This window comes from Aethalodelphis obliquidens, unplaced genomic scaffold, assembly GCF_003676395.1.
Source record: "Aethalodelphis obliquidens isolate GAN/ISIS:26980383/991018 unplaced genomic scaffold, ASM367639v1 scaffold5, whole genome shotgun sequence".
Classification (NCBI taxonomy): domain Eukaryota; kingdom Metazoa; phylum Chordata; class Mammalia; order Artiodactyla; family Delphinidae; genus Aethalodelphis; species Aethalodelphis obliquidens.
Genome location: NW_020837949.1, coordinates 47,108,400 through 47,126,165, shown reverse-complemented (window position 1 = coordinate 47,126,165; position 17,766 = coordinate 47,108,400). Strand labels below are relative to the sequence as shown.

The 17,766-nt window shown below is 41.0% G+C and overlaps 1 protein-coding gene across 4 annotated transcripts in view; it reads left to right on the top strand.

The window, feature by feature from the left end:
- The window catches only part of CREB5 (cAMP responsive element binding protein 5), a 416,133-nt gene that overhangs the window by 309,689 nt on the left and 88,678 nt on the right, over positions 1-17,766 (top strand). For all 4 annotated transcript variants that reach the window (XM_027102311.1, XM_027102312.1, XM_027102314.1 and 1 more), the window contains one exon: positions 259-369. In XM_027102311.1, coding sequence (XP_026958112.1) covers positions 259-369 — 111 coding nt within the window. The remainder of the gene's footprint in view (positions 1-258; positions 370-17,766) is intronic.

Here is a 17,766-nt window from a genome sequence, read left to right as displayed (position 1 = left end):
GAAATGATCTACCATGACAACACGTAGCTCTCTTTGGCATCGGGCGTATTCTCTAGAAGGCGCAGCTTTGGATGATTCTTTGATATGCGTGAGTCCAAGGCTCAGGAGTATATTGTTTACCCTTCAGCAAACCACAGGCTTTGCCGGGAGTTATTCACAGAAATTCTAAACGATCCATTTGAAAGAGAAATGCAGCTTTGTCTATGACCTAGACTGCCTTTCTCAGACTTCTGATCCTGTTACTTTCCTTTCTCTTAGATGGAGAGACAAATGTCAGTGAACTCCAACCTCCTGGGAATGCAAGGTCCAAATCTCAGCAACCCCTGTGCTTCTCCCCAAGTCCAGCCGATGCATTCGGAAGCCAAAATGGTAAATAACAGTTATAATCATCCTTTTTGTTATTTCACGACGTTTTCTTTCTTTTGATTTCTGCTCTGACTTCCAGACTTCAGTTAAGTCAGGTAGATGGCTCTGTCTTTGTTTCAGTGAATAGGTCTTTCTGTGGAAAAGCTGTGCAGAGCTTGGCTCTCTCTTTGAGGCTATTTGTTACTGAACCTTGGCGTCGGATGCTCACATAACAAACATTGGACCAGCATGTGGCCTTAGTGAAAGAGACTTTTGGAAGTTTGGGGAGATCCATAGGAGTTGAGGAGGGATGCACCCAAGTATGTGTGTATTTGCTCAGAAAGTGAAATTAGCAAAAACAATCCAGAGTTTCTCTCCTTCGAGGTAGTCACAGTTTCAATGCCACTCTTCCTGTCCCCACGGCCACCAAGACAGACATGTGATTTTTAAGCGCATACTACTATGAAAATATTTTTCAGTTTTTGTTATAGTCAGATGTGACATTGAGCTGAAAGGACCAGTGCCTTGTTTTCTCACGGGGTAACTGCAGGTCATGCTGAAATGTGTGATTTCAGGTGACAACTTCAGTGACTTTTAACGGATGAGACTGATGTGCAGTAAGGTCAGTCCTTCCAATCAAAGTGATAGATTCATGCATTTCTGTTCTACCAAATATTAATAAAAGCAATGCCTGTCGATCTTGGCCGTATAAAGTAAATTCGCTGGTTATATTTAGTGGAGTTACTTGAAGTAGGTCATTCAGTTTTCGTACAAATTCTGACACCACAGTTAGTAAGGTATCAAAGGTCAACAAAATACACTGCAGCAAAGTTTTTAGTATCTGCTGTTGGATCGATAGCTTTTGCTAGGAGTTGGGAGATTTATTTGGTTTGCTGACTGACAGCGTCAGGGACCCTGTCTAATGGCTGGGGTGAGGATGTTATTGACATCTCTGAAAATTAGCCATCTATACCCAGTGACTTCGTTTTCAATGGCAGCAAGTTTTTTTGGCGCCTGCTTTGGTCACGTTCTCTTGGAAACTTCACTCATTTCACTTGCAGCTTCTCAGCCCAAGGAAGCAACTGAACTCCCAGTGTTGGCTACGTTGAGCAAATAAAATCTGTGGTTGGGAGAGTTCTCTTTGCTGTGCCACAGTCCCTGTGACATGCCAGATGGCGCCGGCACCTTCAGCAAAGCTCGTTAAATCTTTTTGGAATCGGCAAATATTTTTTCAACTCAGGCCCTGCTGAGCCAAAACAAATACTTGCTGGCAGAGTAAAGTCCAAACTGGCATCTGTTTTGGAGACCAGAGTAATGCCATTTACATTTTTTTAAAGGAAAATAAAAAATGAATTGTGACGGTACTTAAGAAAAAAATAAAATTAAGTTATTCATGTGTATGAATAAGTGTTCTGGGTCTAAGCATCAGATGCTACTCCTCCAGCTGGATTATTTCGGAATCACCTAGTTTAGTTCAGGGTCTGTGTCCCTTTTGAGGGACCTGCCAGACAAACTTGAGGTAGATTCTAAAGCACAATTCCAAAGCAACTTGCCCTGCAGCTGAGTTTCATTGGATTTTACGCCACCACTTGACTCTGAAGTGTCCTGCCCCTCTTCTTGCTGGCAAAGAAGGAAAATGCTTCCAAAGGGAGTACAGGTTTCTAGTTATTTACATGTATGAAATAAAAACGTACGATATGGCAGATTAATAGTGAATGATATCAGCAGGAGACAAAAGGGAGAATTGGGCTGTACTTGTAAAAATAGCGTGACCCTGTGAATGTTCGTCGAGTTAAATGTTGAGCAGGCATACTCCTCTGCTGATTCATGTTCTAAGTGAATGAATATTTCCAGATCCATGGTGTCTGGGCAAACCAACTGTATCATGAAGTAGATACAGCTTTTCCCCCTGCTCCAAACTCCCACGCCTAACCCGGGTATTGCCAATACAAATATGGATTACTGTTAATCCAAAGGGAAAAATTGTAATACTGGCCACTTATATTTTGGAAGAAGAGCATTTACCTAGTAGCTTGGAAAAGCGTTAAGTGAATGACTTTTAATACATTACTGAGCGTCCCTATTCTGATTTCTGCTAGCTTTATTCACTGGAGAAACCTGTCATTGCCATCTACTAACCGTACAATATTTTCTAGCAGCTTTGGTTTACTTAGATGAAAAGCTTTTATAAAATACAACGTAGAGAAGGAAAAAAATCTTCCACAATGTTAATGTCAGCCAGAGCCTCCCCAGGTTTCTCAGAGCTATGGGCTTTGTTGTTCTATGCCTAATTTGCTTCCTGTGTAAGACTAGAATGGATTCCAGATTTCAACTAAGACTCTGGTTTCGCTGTTTTCAAGGACTTTTCCAAAGGTCACACATGGGCTATTGTGATGAAGGCGCTGTGTGGGGTGTGTTCTCAGAGCACAAGAGAAAGCAGAGAGCTGCCTGGGAGGTGTTGCCTACCTCACAACGCTGCAGACCTAGTCTCCTGGGAATGGTGCTGTCAGAGTGTCCGCTTTACACTCCCTCTTGGCCACTGACAAAAGCCATCATCCTGAATCTCTGGGGAAACTCAGAGGTCCTCGAGGTGGACAAAAGCTGTAGACAGGATTGCTTTACAGGTGCAGTTTTATTAGAAGCTGTCTGACAAGTGATGGCTCAGTAGAAGACATCCATTTTCTTTGCCCCAAATCGGTCACTTCTGTTGTGGAAGAGAGCAAAATAGGTGTCCCCAGTAAGCTCCATCTTGCATTAACCTGCAACATCTTAAATCAGAATCATACACGTTCTTCTTTTGATTTAATGTGTATTAGTATCAAGCAGTGCACTTCAATGTATCCAAGCTGATTTGATCATAAGTCTGGCAGATAATAATTTCGTTTTATGGATCTTTTTCTGAAGAATTAAGCCAAGAAGCATATAACTTCACAATTATGCAAGTGAATATGTGCATATTGGGTTTCGTTTGGGGGTCAGAGCAGACTCAGAGCTGTGAGAGCCTTCCATCTTTACAACCACACAGAGAGATAGGCTCTTCCTTCCAGATTCCTGGGATTGGTGGGTGTCTTCCCTGAAAATGGGGTCGGCTAGGAGGAAATTCACTGGATACCTGATGGACAGTTTTAACGCTCAAAGGGGAGAGAGAGAGAGAGAGAAAGAGGAGGATGAGCAGAGAGAAGTGGAAAAGGGGAGGAAGAAGGAGACAGAACAGGTAGGAAATGCAAACCAGACTGGGACCCGTTTTTCTAGCCTTTGCTGGGTGCGAGTGATTCTGCAATGATGTGGATGTGCTGCCCTCAGAGTTATGTAGATTTGTGTTCATTTCTATCTGTGAGAATTAGACCAATTCTGTCTAACTTTGAAAAAGGTTTTCCTTTTCTTCTTTTTAAAGAAGTCAATAATAGGGTTGGAAACTACATCAGGGGTGGGGAGAACTTGTCCATACACCTGTCTTGAGTCTCATTAATGATGAGATGACAACTCTCATACTGGAACTGATTAAAATGAGGACGGCATATAAACAACAATTCATGGAGGGCTCTGGCCACTCTGCCCAGATTCCACCTTCAGTTTGGATAGGGGTAGGAAGCCCAGGAAGTATTGATACCAGTGAGAAGGTATGTATAGCTGCGACCTGATTTTATTCTCAGGACAGCCCCGTAACAGGGATATTGTCCCCATTTTACAGCTGAGGCAACTGAGGCTCCAAGAGGTTAAAAAACTGGCCCAATGACACATCACTTAGCAAAAGCTAAAGTCTCAGACTCTGATGACAAAGCTCTTCCGTCACAACATTGATCCTTTGATAAAAATACACAGCTTCCAGGTATCAGTAACCAGATGATTAAATCAAATTCTTTTTAGGTGAATTTATATATACATACTAACGGGAGACAAGGATGGCAAGGATAGTTTAGATCTCCAGATAACCTGGAAAAAATGTGGCGTGGTTGTTTAGTTAAAGAACCAAACTTACCTCTTGGTTTAACCAGAGCTCTGTGGCTTCACTGACTGCCCCAGCCTCACTGCCTCTTATTCAAACACATTTTAATCATGACATTTCTTGTTTTACATGTGTGTCTCCCGCACTTGATGGATTGGAAGCTCCTTGAAAATAATCCTTGCATTGTGTAAGCTCCGTGTACTGAGAAAGGCCCCATGAATGAGAACTGAATTTAATTGAGTTGAGTTGAATTAAAATTATGAGAAGGAACCAAACCCTAGCCCTGGAAATGAGGGTGAGATGGAGTGAGTAGGGGGTACAGGTGGGGCTAAGAAGGAGAGGATAAAGTGTGTTAAATGTTAAGCTAAGTATTCAGCTTGTAAAGAGTAGCTGACGACATTTGATGTGTTTGAAAGACATCTAGAAACAATATCCGTCATAGTTTTTCCTTGAGCGGAAAGGAATATGTCTGTTCCTTAGAAAACAGAACTTGGAATATCATTGCCCTCCTAGGAATTGAGAGCAATCAATACTAAATGCTGTTTCTTCCACTGTGGTGGATTGATTGTCCTGTATTTTGGTCACCTACTGTCAATACCTCATCCACAGTTAGGTTTGCAGTTTATTCAATGAATACATAAATATATACATTAATGAATGAATGAAAGAAGCCAAAAGGATTGAGAGTCAAGACCTTTGAGAGATGCAGGGCACTTAGTGAAGAACTTGCCCAATTCCTCATTTCACAAGTGAGGACACCAAACCTGGTAGAGACTTAGGGAGATCAAGCCGCCATTTAAACACAAAGCTGGGCTCCAACAAAGGCCTTCACGCTTCTATCCAGAATTGTGCTTTTTCCACCAGCTGTACTGATAAATTACGAACAGTGCTTCTTTTTTTGGCTCATGGTTTCCTCCTGGCAGATTGGCAGACAAGAAAACTGGGGTGGTAGAGTCAGCAATCCATGGTTAAATCTCTACTTTGTTTTGAATGTCAACCTGGGTGTGTTTGTGTTTGCCTTTCCCCTCACTAATTATCGAGCTGGATAACTGTTTGCCTACAGTGCCCGTTGGCCACCCGCTGTCCAACAGATAAATCACAGAGAAGCCTGGCTCCATATGGAGTTGCCTGGAAAGTTTATACACATGAAAAGACAGTCTCCAGGTAACATCTCTCTGGCACTCTTGAGAAATGCCGTTCTGCGATTTGCCTATTTGCTTTAATCATCCCCAGCTTCACTTCCTAAGTGTCCAGGAATAAAAAAGCAGTGAATAAATAGGCTGTCTGCTTCTCAGAAGCTTTGTGGAGAGGCAGGAAATGCTGTTGACTTGACAGACACTCTCTTCTCATTAACTTTCGAATCATGCCAGCAGCCATGTGTCCCTGTAGCCAGTGATCAAAGCGCGATGATGGGCTGAACCAAGATGACCACCCTTCAGAATCATTCTCCCTCAGTGCTGTGAAAAACCACTGTCCAATATGCAGGTGGATAGGAATTAGGTAAGATTCTATGACAACGATCACGAAAATCTACACTGTCACTAATATGTATGATGGATTTTATTTTAAGGGCAATTTGCCTTCTTAGAACACCATGGTAGAAAATAATAATTGTTAACAGTAATTAATCACTTGTGTATGTGGCAGAAATTATGTTAAGCATCTTGCAATATATTATCTCATTTAATTCTCCAAACAATACGCTTAGGGAGGTACTGTTCTTAATCTCATTTTATAAATGAACTGAGAGGTTGAGTAACTTGTGAAGAACAGACAAGCTGGTAAAATATGGTGCTGGGATGTGAACCCAGGCATTGGGCCCTTGGTCCTGACCGTAAACCGTAATGTTTTGCCAGCAGTGGGGATGATTGTCCTATGAGTTCATATTAGTAGAGCACTTTCCAAATTGCAAAGTGCTTCCATGTACATTGTCTCCTCGGAGCCTCATAGCAATCCTCTAAGGTCAACAGGGAATTATTACTATCCTCATTTTATAGACACAGAGAGGTTCAAAGTGACTTTTCCAGCATGATCCAGTGGCATAACCAGACCCTGAGCCCAAGTCTTCTTTGATTTTTGTCCTGTTTCTACTATATCATGCTGACCCTGGGGTCCCCGTGATAACTTATTCCGAATCAAAGCAAGTTCTTATAAAAGTGAAATTCAGTGGTGTTAAAGTGTCAGTAAGATGAAGCTCAAATCAATAGCTAGGCCCAGCCACCTAACTATTCGCTTCTCTAGTTCTCGTCATCTAAACACCAGAGAGAAGGCTGATTCATATTTCTGTCTGGCCAAGACAACTGCTGAATTAAAGAACGAAAAGCAACAACACAACTCTAGGAGCTAATACAAGCCCTGACTCCTTTCTCTTGGCTGGAAGTATAAACTTTCACATGCCATTACCACTTCGCCCGTTTAAACTGTAGAATGTTTAATTTAGGAATATATTGTGTGGAGTTTTGTGGTACAATGTAAGTGATTAGATTATGAGATCACTGATAAGAGCTAGCAACCATGTATTTATATTTCTACAGAACAATAAATTCCTACAGCATTTACATTCCGTGTGCTGATCAGGATCCCAAACACATGGGATTATACATTTGACTATATTTGTTTTGAAAATGAGAATTTGAGAGATTAGCAATTGCTTATGAATCACCAAATTCCAAAGCGGGAAAGGATTATATTGGCAAAATTCTTTCCTTTGAGAAACAAAGGTCTGAAGTTCAAGTTAACAGCTGGTCTAAGGTCACATAGCTAATTAGCAAAAGAAGGGGAATTAGAACCCAGATTCCAGGTTTTCAATTTATAGTACTTCACTCTCCATGTGCTAGTCAGGAGTTGACAGAGAAAGCCATCTGCTGGTTGCTGTGATAGTGAATTTTCTAAGGGAGTGTTTCCTGAAGCGTTGTCAGTACCTGGGGAGAAGAGGGTCGATCAGCTTTTCCCTTTTATATCCAATGGGAATTGAAGTTCATCATCAGAATGCCTGAAGGAATGGGTCCAGTTTCTGTAATTCTTCCTGAGACTTGGGGGTCTTGACGTGAGACCACTAAGCTATTCTGCTTGGTCATCCAAAGCATGGATTCGTGATAAGTATTGCCTCTCTTGGCACCCAGTACAAACTGACTTGATTTTGCCTGCCACCAGGCAAAAGTAAACTTCCCACTTCTCATTGCTGTGATTCGGGGGACTGCATGGATCTTACTTGGGCTTTCGGAGATCTGTTTCGTGCTGGTGTGAAGTGGGGACCGAGCTCTCTGAGCACCCAACACAAAGCAGTATTGAAATTGTCCCTTTCCATCGGCCCTCTCTGGGCTCTCACCATCTCCACCCTCACCAGCGGCTCCGCGCACACACACATTCAGATAGTCTCCTAGGACTCACTGTCTTCCCAGTTCTCTTTCTCTTTCTGCAAGTATCCACCCTGTTTTGGTAACCGTGGCAACAGGTGAAATACAATCCCAATATTTGCTTGCTGCCTCTGTCACCCAGCCCAGCACGCGCATCGCCGGCTCTTGTTTTTGTGTTTGTTTAACGTTCCCAAGCCTGAAGTCAGATGCATCTGGGCAAGGACGCCACGCACGGTCGGTCTGGTTTGGAACACCCCCTCTCACACAGTCTTCAGGCACGTCTTCTTTGTGTGTTTGTATACGTGTGCGCACGCGTGTCTCCTTGTCTGCTTTGGAACGTTGTACAAATAAGTTCAGCTTATGTTAGAATAGCCAAGCGGGAAAAAAAGGAATTTAACACAACTTGTTACAAGGAAGTTCTGCTTTGCAGAGATATATTTTGGTCTTTTTCTTGGAATTTACGTCGCTTACACTTTCCAAGATTTTTGCCAGCACCGCTAATAAGGAAAGTTTGCTTTGCACTTCGGGATGATGGTCTGCCTTGAGTTGGTTTTTTATGTGGCAGGTACAGCAGATTTGTCAGAAAACTTGTGCCTTGAGGGGGATGGAAGTGGGGGCATTGGGGAAGATAGAGGAGGGAGGCAGAGGTTTCCTGAAAGTGTGGGATTTTTCTTTTGTTAACAAAATAAAAGGGAGAATCCAATCTTCAAATCCAAAACTAACCAAGAATATATTTTTCCTGTTGGTATCCTTTGAAATGGTCTTTCTATCCCCTGTTTGTTTGAAAATCTAGCTATACTATATAGTATTGTATATTTTATATATTTTATCTGCCTTAGTATAAGATGAATCATTAGGTTCTCAGAATCGGTGTCTCCACAGTAAAAATAAATACATCAAGTATTTTTATTTTGAAACGGTATTTGCAATCACCAGACAGAAGATGTGTTTAAGGAGGATGAGATTTTCATCCAACTGTGGCCTTGGATTCTAGAGATTAGAAGTGCAACCAGAGAGGCAAGGCGGTAACCTGATTTCAGTAGAGAGCCAGCATCTGAAGAATAAGAGGGAACAAGAAGAGCTCACTTGGGTAGAATTTCAGAGTCGGCAAGTGTTTCGCTTGCACCCTTTCCTGGAATGTGCTTCTCCCTTTTGGCACCTCCGCATGGAAATGTGCCCATGTTTCCAGGGTACCAGTCCTATGTCCCTCCCAGCCTCTCCTGCTTCACTCAGCTCCGCGCACCATGGTCACTCTCTGAAAGCCCCTCCCAGGAGGCTGGCATTTTTCTGAGGGCTTCTGGCTGCCTTGCCTCTCCTATCCTATTTCCTTCGCTTTGCAAACTGCACTCCTCCTTTTTTACAAGACTTAGCTCAAATGCACATCACATTTCCTGCGAAGTCTTCTCAACTTCCTCAGGTAGACAGGAGCCACGCCTTCTGCTGGGGTAGACTCCATTTGCACCTTGTTTATCTATTCCTTGTACAGGATTTATTACATGTCATCATCTGTGTACCTGCCTCACTGCCAGCCTGTGAACTCCTTGAGAACAGAGGCCAATTTGATGCCATGTCCCCAGGGCTGGCATCTTTCCTGCACGTTCTAGGTGCCCAGTAAACGTTTGTTGATAGAATGAAGGAAGGCAAGTCATAAACCAATTTAGATGGAGATGGTACTGTGACTTATTATGCCGTTCCACGCTTTGGGCTTTTTTTTTTTTTAAAAGCTCCAGGGATAAGGTAGGACTTAACTCAGATGATTGATTCACCAGTGGTAGAATTTCAGGACCCATGACAAGTGGGTGGGAGAGAGACATTTGAGCAGGTGAGAATCCTTCCCACAATTTCCCAAATCCCTGCATCGGTATCTGGGGGCTCTGCCAGCCACAGCCAAGAGCAGCTCTGCAGAGAAGCCCTGCATAAGACTTCTAGTTTATATCCTGCTTTTGAAAAATTTCACATGATACTATGAGCATTTTCCCATATCACTAAATATCTTTTGAAAACATGTTAATAATTGTATAACTTTTCCTATGGCTATTACATGAAAATTTTCACTTCATTTCTATTTCTGGGTATTTAGATTTTCTCTACTAGAAATAACCTTTTGATTAGAAAAATAAATCAAACAAAAACCGGATCTGAAATTATTTAATTATATCTTTGATTATTTCCTTAGGATAGATTCCTAGAATTAGGATTACTAGGTCAAAGGGAATAAACATCTTAAAGACTTGGTATATGTACTACCAGATTTCTTAAAATTTACCCTTATTTTCATTCCTCTCTGTAACATAGGAGGACATCTATCTTACAGCATTTTCAGAAGTATTAAGCATTCTCATTTTAAAACAAAATCTTGGCCAGTTTTTGTTTGTATTTTGTACATTATAGTAACGTTACACATCTTTTTCTATATTTGTTGGCCACTTGATTTTCTTTTTTTGATACATTTCTGTACTTTCATGCAATTTTTCTTCATTGGGGTGAGTATTGGGATACAGGGAACAAATGATAGAGCAGGTTATCCTCCCTCTACCGCATTTTTCAAATTCTTAGTAATTAGCTGGCTTTACTACCTTACTTTACGAATTATATTTTTGTTTCTAAAACTCAGTGCACGTCTGAAAATATATTTAGGAGTTCTTTGGTGTTTTGTTTTGTTTACGTGTCTCTTTTGCTTGGATGCACAGTGTTTTGAGGGTTTAAAAAATCTCCTTAAGCTTTCTGATATTTATAGTTACTCAACTGACTTATTGCAGAAAATGTTGGCTTCCCTAGGAGTATGAATGTGGCTCTTACACATTTTCTGTGCTTCTCTAACCAAGCCTTTGTTTATTTAAATATAAATCCAAGTATCTTAAATAAACTGGAGATATGTTTGTGTCTCTCACACTTATCTGAGGTAGATTATATGGATCCTGCTTTATCCCATTTATGAGAAATCAATCTCTGACCATTTTTATTTCACCAGCCATGATGGAAGTATACGGATTTATATTGATTGAACTTTATCATATCACTCGATGGTTAAATGTCACTGAATCCATTCTCAAGCAAGAAAGTTAAACTGAAAATATAAAATAGCTTAATTCCCATGGGGTGATATTAATGGAGTATTATTTTAAGGCTGAGTGAGTCTTATGTTAACCAGACTGTAACCTCCTTACTAGTGCCTAGGCCCCCTCAGGGGAGGGATCTGACTACCTAGCACATAGTTGGCACAGAATGTCTCTTCGTCAAATCAATGGATGTGAGTAACTATATAATAATATCAAACATGCATTCAGTGCTGATCATGGGCCATGTGACCATGTGATTTTCATGTTATGAAGATTCAGTGAGGAACGGCACATAAAGCACTGAGACTAGGCATTTACATGTATTCTCTTATTCCATCCTCACAACTACCTTATGAGGTAGGTATCCCTGGTTTTTGTTGTTGTTGTTTGTTTTATTGAAGTATAGTTGATTTACAGTGTCATGTTAGTTTCAGGTGTATAGCTCAGTGATTCAGATTAGATAGATAGATAGATAGATAGATAGATAGATAGATAGATCTCCCTGTATTTATAGGCAGATTAGCTGATGTTCAGAGGACAGTGCCCAGGATCACTCAGCCAGCAAGTAGCAAACTGAAGATTTGAACCCTACTCTGAAATCTGACCCTTCCATGCTGGATCTCTGCTTTGGCAACCCAAAACAACACGGTGACTGGATTCTAGTAGGGGTAGAAGCAGTGACAATTAATTGGTACATATTTATTATTAGTGTCAGCTATGCACTAGGCTTCCTTTTTTCTTCTTCTTCTTTTAAGCAGTAGACCCCTGACATTCCTGAGAGTTTTGCCTGGCATTGCTGGGAATCCCCAAACCCATGCAGGTAGCACATCACATCCCTGTACCCAGGACAATAGGCAGAGAAAACCACATTGCAGTCCTGACCCTGGATGGAGGGCCAGACTGACGGTATTCCTGCCCAGAACTGTGTAGCAAATGTAGTTTAAATCTGCTCCCCAGCGAAAGTTCAAATTACTATAGGTCCTGGAATTTGAGGGTTATTTTTTAGTATTTGAAACCTTGAATGTTAAATTGGAAAATACCAAGTCTCTGTGCCTTTAACGATAATGTTAATAATGACTGATAGCTCATATTTTAAGATATGTAGAACATTTTCCCGCCTTTCACACAGATGATCAAGCTAGCCTTTTATAGGAGCCACAGCTCTCAACTAGAATTAAGAAGAAGATGAGTTTGCTTTTTGTTTTTCTTTGAGAAGTAGAACGAACCATTGGTTGAGAACAAAGACCCTACAATCAGACTGCCTGGCTTCAAATCCTAGCTGCCGGACCTGATTGCTTAACCTCTCTGTTCCTCGTTTTCTCATCTGTAAAATGGGGATAATGGTAGAGCCTCACTTATAGAGTTATTTTCAGGATTACATGAGATGATACAGGGACATCATCTGATACAGTACCTGAGACACAGTAATTTCTCTTTCTCTTTATGTATTATCTTCTTTCCTTTCCCCCCCTACTTCAAAGGTTACTTCTCTTTCTTTTATTGGTTTCATTCATGATTTTTAAAACATACTTGTACAAAGTTCTCTTAGAAGAGAAAACTGAGACTAAGAGAGATTAAGTACCTTACCTTTGATCATTCAGCAAAGCTGTGGTAAACTCAGTTCTAGAATTCAACTCCCAGTTTTGATTAATGCACTAAATTACTCTGCTCCTTATAGGGACTTAGATATGAAAACCCCTGAGAGTTACACAGCTGTTGCTTTGAATTCACCAATTAATTGAAATATGTAAGAATAAAAATGACTTTAAAAAATGTTTAAAATAGTTAAAAGCTTATTTTAGAAAGCAGAGCTCAGTGCAGCATATTTTAGAATCTCAAACACATGTTCTTGTTTTATGGTCTGTCAGTCCACAAACATATGAATATGAAAACATTTTATAACATTGAATATTTTAATGTTAAAATATTAGGGCTAACATTACACAAAAGATGAAAGGCTCACCAAGAAATATATATTAAATTCCACTGCCTAAAATAGGCTTTCACTATGTCTGTACAAATTACTTGAAATTATACAAATATTTGGAATATGTCTAGCCGCGAGGCTCAGCTATGTACCCTCAAATGACATGAGCGGTGCTATGCCAACTTTCGGCATTTATTGGTTTTCCGAGACACCTAGGATCATTGTTGGTTTGAATGAGAACTTCCCTTATGCTCTGCAAGTGGGTTTGGAAGAAATGCTAGTGAAGGAGAACTTCCCAGTCCCTTGGATGGAGGTGGTTGAGTCTCTAGGACATAGTTAAGAAGGCTCTTTGCCAACATACCCTTTGGAACAACCATACCCGTGATAACAGAGTGTGAAGACCTGATTATTTTCAAATCTGATGAATGAGTCCAGCTGTTCTGTAGACTGGTATGGGGTATGTGAGAACATGGGATCACAGCAAAAGCATGTTTATCTCACTTCATCATTGCAGTGAATTTATCTCCTGGGAATTTTCTTAAAGAGCAAGTCTGGACAGTCATGGCTTAATGACCAGGAGCTCTGCAAGCTAGTCGTTCCTCAGTTCCAGTTATGCAGAAGACAGGGCCTGCATTTGGAAGGAAAGATAAGCTAAAGAGCTGTGCGTGTTCCTTAGACAGAGATAATTTGTCACATCATCACCGTTAATCTCTTAGTTCCCAGCTCACTTGGTTCCGAGATATCTGCTTTGTAGATTTATTATATATGTAGAAATGTCTCTACCAGTCCGCTGAGCCATCAGTTCCTTTTTTCATCCTTTCATTGAAAAAAATATCGAGCCCCTCCAAAATGCCAATATTATACTTGGTCTTTGGGAATAAAACTATGAATAAGACATAATTCAAGCCTATAGGAACTTACAGTCCAATGGAGGAATCAGGTAAATATACAGACAACCAAGTATATTGTGACAAAGGTTATGATAAAGTCAAGTGCAGAGTGTGTGTCAAATCCACCTTCACGGTGATGGCACGAAGACCTCCAGAGTGGCTCTCCGGGAAGACCTCTTGGATGAGTCAAGCTCCTATGCTCTTCAGCACAGTGGCCACTAGCCACATGTGGCTACTTAAATTTTAAATTCATTAAAATATAATAAAATTTAAAACTCCAGTTCTCAGTTTCACTAGCTGCATTTTAATGTTCAGTAGCCACATGTGGCCAGTGACTACCATATCGGACAGCACAGATAAGGAGCATTTCCATCATCACAGAAATTTCGATCCAACAGCACTGGTCTAAGCAGATCGAAAGGGTGAGAAGGAAGGGTTTCCCAGGGGGAATAAATAGAGTGACCAGAAGCCTGGAGATACTAGAGAAGAGGTAGCGTAGGAAGTTAGCTAAAAAAAAAAAAGAAAAATTTAAAACATGCATGTATGTATATATGTATGTATGTATTCATTCAAGAAGCATGTATTGTTTATGCTACAGTTATGGATTTTGCAAAGACACAATGCCAGCCTCTAAATAACCTGTATATATTGAGCAGGGTTGGGGGAGGGGTCATAAAAAATTACCAAAAACTGTATTTGAGTTCAAAAGAGAGACTGATTATTGGGGGTCAGGAAGGAGACTTGAAGGGTCAGACCAGTTCAGTCTTCATGAAGTTACTGCTTTTGATCTGGGTCTTGAAGAGCTGTTAGGATTCAGACAGGGAGGTAGAGTTAAATTCCTTACCTTGGTTAAAAAAACATTCGAGTTTCTTCCAGCGTTAGGGTTCCAGCAAGCAGCTGAGAAGCTGAGGACTCTCCCCACCGGCATATTCATTAATGTCTTTCTCGTAAGACTGCCGTTTGTACAATGGGGAGCTTATTCGGCTGTGCCAACTTACACGGAATAGTCCCCCTTCTAAATGGTGTTAGCATGGATTAGTTTAGGGTAGCTTGAGCCAGATCTTGTTTGCAGTAGGTGGCTGAAAAAAGAACTTGGGGAGGGAGGTATTAAGGATTATGCAAATCGCTGGCTGATATGTAGGCTGGCAACTGGAGACTTCTGTAAAAGCAGCTTTTATATGCCACTAGTTGAGGGAACTTGGAAGCAGTTCTAGGCATGTTATGGGCAGATGACTTAGGCAGATCCAATGAAAATAACAGTAAACAACCATGTATGTATATAAATTTTATTCTCTGAATTGTACAATCAGGTCTCATAAAACTCACCCCTGGCCACTTATTCCCTAAAGTTAGAGACAGTGAGCACTTCCCTTTTCTGTTTGGTATTTTTCCTCTGCTGGGAGTGTCTACAAAGTGCAATTGAGTTCTTGCTTATCGAAAAAGCCGCTTGGCCTTCCATTTCTAGGTGATGTACTTTGTTGTTTGGGAAACACTGGTCACAGAAATCTGTTTGAAGGAAGAGAAGGATTCGAGGGACCAACAGAGAAAGGTCTCCTTAACAAAAACTATTCTAAAGTGTGCTTTATACTCACGTGGAGATCAGGTCTTTAGAAATTGTGTAAAATGGTGAACAAGATAAAGGGAAAAACAGTTTTGTTGCAGATCCCTACTTAAACTCTCCTTCCTTTTTTATTCTTTTTCAGTAGAAAACCATTTCATACGTCTAACTCTTAAGAAAACAAAAAGGTAATTGCAAAGATGGCATGAATGGTTTGGGAGAAAAGGAGAATTTTTTTTTTCCATTATCACTTGGCAAGTAATTTCTAAAGTTTACTTAAATGTAGTTTGATATTTATTCAAGCAAATGAAACTTAAAAGGACAATATTCTATCTGGATTTTAGGCTTTGAGCTTCTCAAGACCAAGAACACACTATGAACACATTACCTGGCCACCCAGTGTATTTTCTACACACTTGTTAAATTAACAGATTTCTACTTGACTGAAGGTTGTTGAGTTACCAGAAGTTCTGTGGGGTGGGGCACATTTCAAAAGGCTTGTAGTGCTGCCTTTGGAACTCCAAGGTGGATCTTCTGCAAGCAGTTCTTCTGCCTTTAAGGCAGGCCTGACTCTCACACAGGACTGGTGTTCCCCAAATGTGTTTAAAAGTCAGTCATTCAGAACTCAAAACAATTTTTTTCACAAGAAATGTCAGAGATGGTTACTTTCCCAGGGCTGCCCACAAAAGCCTTTTATTCCGTAATGTAGCTAAAAGAGTCTGTCTACACGTGTTGAGAGAAGAATGGAGTAGTATAAATAGGACTCCCCTCCCACCATCACTGGAGACCGTGCTTTTTAGTTGCTGTAGGGGCAGCCACCTGGGCTCTACTGAGAAGGAAAGGAAACACGTTTCTCTCTGAGGGGAGCATATCCCTGGAGTCGTCCCTGGTACGGGCTCTTGTAGAGTGAACCTCTACAAAGTCAAGATGTATTACTTTTTTAAAAAGACAACTCAGTACCTCCAGAATGAAGTGTGTTTTGAACTTTCTTTTCTTTTATTACTGTGAGCTCCATTATGGCTATTTCACACCATTACTGGATTTAGAAACCAGAGGAATGATGAGCACACACTGAAGAAATCAATGTCCCTAGGATTCGTCATTAGCAAAGACAGGCGTCTCATACTGGCTTAAGATATCGACATTTTCATAGCCCTTAAAAATAGCCACAGTGCACCGTTCTCACATTCGATTGATATATTGTGACTTTTTGATGTCGGAGCAATTGATTGATTCTTTTTAGCACCAAAACCAGAGACAGGAGTGATGGAGATGACCTAGAGGAAGATTAAGTCTTGCCCTGCCAGGGCTGAATTAATTGAAGCGATTCTATATGCTTTACTTCATCTTAGACAACAAGCCCTTCATCTCCTCCTCATCGTTAATAACACTACCATTTTCTAACATTTTTGTCCACCCAGAAATTACATCTATGAGTTCTTAAAACATAAATTACTACCCTGCCAACCGTCATTCACCTATAATGATACACTTGCAAAATTTTCAACCAGTATCACAGACTATTGCTTTTTCCTGCTTTGCTTTCACTATCTGAGAGTTGTGACTTGGATGAAAGTTTAGACCCTAAAAGGCTATGGCTAGTCGTCCGTAGTGATCAAGGCTATTTTTGAAAGAAGAAAAAAAACAAAACAAAACTGGACAGTAGAACACTTAGGAAACAGTTTCTCTATTGGTTCGTTGAGCTGCCATAACAAAGTACCATAGACTGGATAACCTAAACAACAGAAATGTGTTGTCTCTCAGTTCTGGAGGGTAGAAGTCCAGGATCAAGGTGTCAGGAGGGTTGCTTCCTCTGGAGGGATGTGAAAGAAGGCTCTGTTCCAGGCCTTTCTCCTAGGTGGCCCCCTTCTCCCTGTGTCTTCACATGGCTTTCCTCTGTGTGTCTTTGTCCTAATCTCCTCTATTTATAAGGAAGGACATCAGTCATATTAGATTAGAGCCCACCCATAGGACTTCATTTTACCTTAATTACCTCTTTAAAGGCCCTATCTCCAAATATAGTCACATTCAGAGGTACTGGGGGTTTGGACTTCAATGTATGTATTGTCAGGGGGAGCACAATTCAGCCCCTATCAATTTCCAAAAGTAAACTGCAGATTACTTAAATCTCAGACTCTTAAAACAAAACCCTGACCAGGACCCTGTGACCAGCCTTTGCAAAATCAAATCTCAAATTCTGACAGAACTTTGGTGGGAACCTATAAAGCCCCGCAGTGTCGAGTCGGTCTGTCCGATTAAGAGCTCTCCCTCAGTAAACATAGAAGCTTGCAGATTGGTCCACTTCTGAAGCTTAGCTTCAGGGCTGGGTTAGGGTGATGGAACAAGAGAGGTGCCCAGGGTACAAATTTAAGAAAGCACTCACTCTTAGAGTTGTGCAAATGATGACTTTGCACTGATGCATTTGCACAACGATGACAGTGAGTATTCCCTTAAGAGTTGTGCCCTGGGTACCTCTCTTGCTCACCCTAGTCCCAGTGCTTCTTCGGAGGAAGGAGAAAGCTGTCCCTATGTCACATTCACATGGCTCTTTCAACTACATCCTGGCAAGCATCTAGTGTTTAAGTGTTCTCAGAAGTAACTGAAAGTGTGATTAACAGAGGTCGGGGGAGGGAATATGGGTCCTGAGTCCTCAGCTGGTTGTTAGTGACAGCCACTGAACCAGGG